The following is a 5,017-nucleotide window of genomic DNA, read 5'->3' as shown; positions in this document are numbered from 1 at the left end:
CTATACTCAATAACCCATAAGGGAAAAGCATCTGAAAAAGAATAGATATAAATATATGTATAACTGAATCGCTACACCTGAAACTAACAAAACACTGTAAATCAGCTACACACACACACACACACACACACACACACACACACACACACACACACACACACAAAGAAAAGAAAAGAAAAGAAGAAGGAATAGATCAGAGTAGTATTTTTCAAAGTTTGGTCCAAGAACAACCTGCTACTGCAGGTTAAAAATACAGATTCCTAGAGTCTTTTCCAGATCTAATGATGCAGAGTCTCAGAAGAGGGTAGAGCGTGGCAATTAGCATTTTTAATAAGCACAGGTGATTCTTAAACCACCCTGGAGTTTGAAAAACACTAGATGATTTCTAAAGTTCCTTCCAAATCTGCATTTTTACCACAAAATGGCTTTGTGATGGGGACATTTTTCAGGCATCTTTGAGAGGATTGAACATTTTTGAGAGAGACAAATGGGCTGAAGTCATCCTTAGTAATGTCTCACTATTACTAATATCAAACGTTTATTCAGGGCTCATTTGTGCCAAGTATGTGCCAAACACATTAAACACATAATCCCATTTATTCAGGTCAATGTCCTTTAGCCAAAAGCCACCAGACACACCTGTTGTGAAACAGAGGGGTTTGTTACTGGTTACAGAGATGGAGAGAACATACACCATGGGGAAGCATGGACTATCTCCGTAAGAGGGTTAGAAAGAGCTATGATAGGACTTGTACTTTGGTTGGGTGACTTGGAGAAGTGCCTAAAAAGGCAGAAGTTGGACTTCCGTGGTGGTCCAGTGGTTAGGACTCCGCACTTCCACTGCAGGGGGCACGGGTTCAAACCCTGGTCAGGGAACTAAGACCCCACATGCTGCATGGTGCGGTCAAAAAAACATAAAATAAACAATAAAATAAAAAGCAGGAGTTCACTAAATCGGACGTTGTCAGACAGCAAGGGTAATTTTATGATTGGATATCTTAATAGATCTACTCATGGGGAAGGGAGCAAAGAACAAGGATTAAGCTGCAATTGATAAAGAAGTAGCAGTTAATCATTTTGGCTGAGAGAGGGCCTGTGTCTGGTTTTTTGTGGGTGGCACATTTGCTTTGTTTTTGCCTATGCTTAGACAAAATTACGAAGTCGCCTTATTTTGTCTCACTTCATCATGGTCTCAGGGTAACCTTGCCTCAGTTGGTATTTTGTGAGATTGTTTATGTCTAATAGGGAAATATGGCCTAGCTCTGAGGGCCAGACCAGCTTTCAAATATTAGAGGCTGCAGGCCCTTTCTTTCTTTCTCTCTCTCATTCAACATACTATATCCCATGAGATAAGTATTATGAAATAATTCCTGCTCTGAGAGGTTGTGTGGCTTGCCAAGTTCATGTGGCTACTAAGTGGACATTCTGAGTCCACGAAGCTTTACTGCCTTCCCCTGGTAAAGGGAAAGCAATCTATAAAGCAATATACTTCTCAGTCTTGAACCCAATGGTCATAAAAACCTATCTTTTGGTTCTTATCACAAGTCGGCTACGAGGGGCTGGTTTCCAGTTATATGAAGCGTACTCACCAAAGAGGAAGTTAAAAGCTATGCCTTAAAGCACTGTCAAAACTAGCAAAAATCAGAATCCAGATTTGTGTCCTGTACTGGATTGACAAGTCCTGTGAAGAAAGCAGTTTTAAGATTGAGTGGTCTCGGTGGCCCAGGAAAATTAGTGCTTGTGGCATTCTGCTTCACCCACAGCCTCTCTGGAATTCTGGGGCACTTCCATAAAGACATGGATTTTTCCCCCAAAATACACAGGGCATAAATGAATCATATGTATAGAGACGTGAGTTTCAGGTCAAAAGTTCAGACTGATGTGCTGATAAATTTATAAAACACTAAGAATCCAAATAAAAGCAACTCTAGGGACTCATCCAGAGCCCGAACAGGACAGCGTTAGAATATACCAGAGAATGAGGGCAGACTAGACAGGCATTTCCACTGAATGCAGCATGTAAAAGGGATCCATAAAATCCCCTTACTCACCCCCGGGGCCCCTTTTGTGTTGTTCTTGCCAACACAGCAGCCGTCCTGCTATATAGACCCGCTGCGCTGCTGGGGCCCCATCACACTGAACTCGCATCATCCGTGTCAACCAGCCATGGGGAAGGTAAACGGAACACAAGTGAAATAAAATGAATGGGGGGGAAAATGCCTCTATACGAGATCTATTATGGGGAGCAAAGGATTTAATTTTGAATTATACTTCCTTTGGAACCCAATGGTCATAAAAACCTATCTTTTGGTTCTTATCACAAGTCGGCTACGAGGGGCTGGTTTCCAGTTACATGAAGCGTACTCACCAAAGAGGAAGTTAAAAGCTATGCCTTAAAGCACTGTCAAAACTAGCAAAAATCAGAATCCAGATTTGTGTCCTGTACTGGATTGACAAGTCCTGTGAAGAAAGCAGTTTTAAGATTGAGTGGTCTCGGTGGCCCAGGAAAATTAGTGCTTGTGGCATTCTGCTTCACCCACAGCCTCTCTGGAATTCTGGGGCACTTCCATAAAGACATGGATTTTTCCCCCAAAATACACAGGGCATAAATGAATCATATGTATAGAGACGTGAGTTTCAGGTCAAAAGTTCAGACTGATGTGCTGATAAATTTATAAAACACTAAGAATCCAAATAAAAGCAACTCTAGGGACTCATCCAGAGCCCGAACAGGACAGCGTTAGAATATACCAGAGAATGAGGGCAGACTAGACAGGCATTTCCACTGAATGCAGCATGTAAAAGGGATCCATAAAATCCCCTTACTCACCCCCGGGGCCCCTTTTGTGTTGTTCTTGCCAACACAGCAGCCGTCCTGCTATATAGACCCGCTGCGCTGCTGGGGCCCCATCACACTGAACTCGCATCATCCGTGTCAACCAGCCATGGGGAAGGTAAACGGAACACAAGTGAAATAAAATGAAGCGGGGGAAAATGCCTCTATACAAGATCTATTATGGGGAGCAAAGGATTTAATTTTGAATTATACTTCCTTTGCAGATCACCTTCTACGAGGACCGGGGCTTTCAGGGCCGCTGCTACGAGTGCAGCAGCGACTGCCCCAACCTGCAGCCCTACTTCAGCCGCTGCAACTCCATCCGGGTGGACAGCGGCTGCTGGATGCTCTACGAGCGCCCCAACTACCAGGGCCACCAGTACTTCCTGCGGCGCGGCGACTACCCTGACTACCAGCACTGGATGGGCTTCAACGACTCCATCCGGTCCTGCTGTCTCATCCCCCACGTGAGTTCAGCTTGATTCCAATCATGCCACCTGAGTGTCCTCACTCTGTTATTAATGGGTGTTACGGCGCGGGAAGTTTTCCTTTAAATTCACCTAAGGGTTCAGTGGACTTTGGGTAGCTGCCAAAGCCCAGGTAGATCCCGGCATAAAAACAGCAGAGAATATAAGGAAGAATTCACTTAGGGAAAGAGTCAGTTTTGTTTTTAAACTTTGCTGCCATTAGGTCAGTCAAAGCTTTTCTGTAACAAATGTAATATCACAATGGGATATAAAACAAACCTGCAAGTGGGAAGCTGTTTAGGCCTAAGAAGGCAGTATTTCTAACAAATTAATTTTTACCTATAGTAAAGGAATTGATAATGAACAAATTAGTTTCCACTGCAGACTAGTAAAAATGGAAAACTCTGTTGTTAATATAGGCTATTCAAAGCTATCTTCCAATTTTGGCAAAGGTAATTTTTCTTAATTTGTAAAATCAGTTGAATTCTGGTTTCAGACTATTTAAACAAATTTTCCACCAAAGGATGTGGTTTTTTAAAATCCTGTTTTAGTGGTATATTTATGTGTATATGTATATAACTTTGGGAGATAATACTCATATTAAAATATAGGCAAAATATGTATCGTTTTCCCCCAAAATGTAGGTTTATCACCTAGGAATCAAGAAATTATGGAATTAAGAATTAGGAATCAAGATATTTGAGTTCGTGATGGGTTCTAACCCAGACCTTGAACTTCTTAAAAATTCCATCTCTCACATAAGAAGTAGAAAATTGAGCATTTCTTAAATGCTAGTAGAACACAGATCCATATGAAGCATTCACAGCAATTTCAGAGTCTCAGTTTGGACACTGACACCCTCATGCCCCAACCTGCCAAGTTCATCTCTTGTTTGCTTGCTTTTTTTGCATTTCAGAATTTATTAGTAACTTTCTTAAGCAATGGCAATACTATTATCTACACCTAAAACATCAACAATAGTTCCTTTTTGACATAAAATGTGCAGTTAGCATTCAGACTTCCTCAAAGTTTGCCTCATATGTACTATTTTCACAGTTGGGTTTCTTCTAATTGTGTTTGCTTGCTTTTTCTGCTCTTTCTCTTTGTGGACCGGGCAGACAAGCTCCCACAGACTGCGGCTGTATGAGAGAGAGGATTACAAAGGCCTCATGGTGGAGCTGAGCGAGGACTGCTCCTGCATCCAGGACCGCTTCCGCCTGAATGAGGTCCGCTCCCTCCACGTGCTGGAGGGCTGCTGGGTCCTCTATGAGATGCCCAACTACTGCGGCCGGCAGTACCTACTGCGACCCCAAGAGTACAGGCGCTACCACGACTGGGGGGCCATGGATGCTAAGGCCGGATCTTTGCGGAGGGTGGTGGATTTATACTAAAATAGTTTCACACTACCATTTTCTCATTTTGGAACCTAATAAAGTATTTAGTCTGTATTGTTGGCAATGCCTGGCTTCTGTTTTTCTTTCACTCTGTGCCAATTAATTCACCTGTAAATACTCCCTCTTAAAGGTTGAGGAGTGGATAAGAGGAGGCGGGGTCTGTTCTAGAAGAGCATCAAGGTAGAATGAGTTTTTTGTTTTGTTTTGTTTTGTTTGCGGTACGCGGGCCTCTCACTGTGGTGGCCCCTCCCATTGCGGAGCGCAGGCTCCGGACGCACAGGCTCAGCGGCCATGGCTCACGGGCCCAGCCGCTCCGCGGC

The 5,017-nt window shown here is 43.2% G+C and overlaps 1 protein-coding gene across 1 annotated transcript; it reads left to right on the top strand.

Moving 5' to 3' along the window:
• Window positions 1-2,945: 2,945 nt before the first annotated feature.
• On the top strand, window positions 2,946-4,694 carry LOC102994691 (gamma-crystallin C). Its single transcript, XM_007124604.2, has 3 exons — window positions 2,946-2,954; window positions 3,061-3,303; window positions 4,422-4,694. The coding sequence occupies exons 1-3, from the start codon at window positions 2,946-2,948 to the stop codon at window positions 4,692-4,694; spliced, it is 525 nt and encodes a 174-aa protein (XP_007124666.1).
• Window positions 4,695-5,017: the final 323 nt, after the last annotated feature.

This window comes from Physeter macrocephalus, chromosome 2, assembly GCF_002837175.3.
Source record: "Physeter macrocephalus isolate SW-GA chromosome 2, ASM283717v5, whole genome shotgun sequence".
NCBI classification, from domain to species: Eukaryota; Metazoa; Chordata; class Mammalia; order Artiodactyla; family Physeteridae; genus Physeter; species Physeter macrocephalus.
Note: the sequence above shows the minus strand (reverse complement) of the source record. Positions and strands in the feature narration are given on the sequence as shown.

What these genes read in the sequence shown, in the direction of transcription:
- LOC102994691 (XM_007124604.2), top strand. An exon ending in CCTGCTGTCTCATCCCCCAC is followed by an intron (nt 3,304 to 4,421) that starts GTGAGTTCAGCT and finishes TGGACCGGGCAG; the next exon opens with ACAAGCTCCCACAGACTGCG.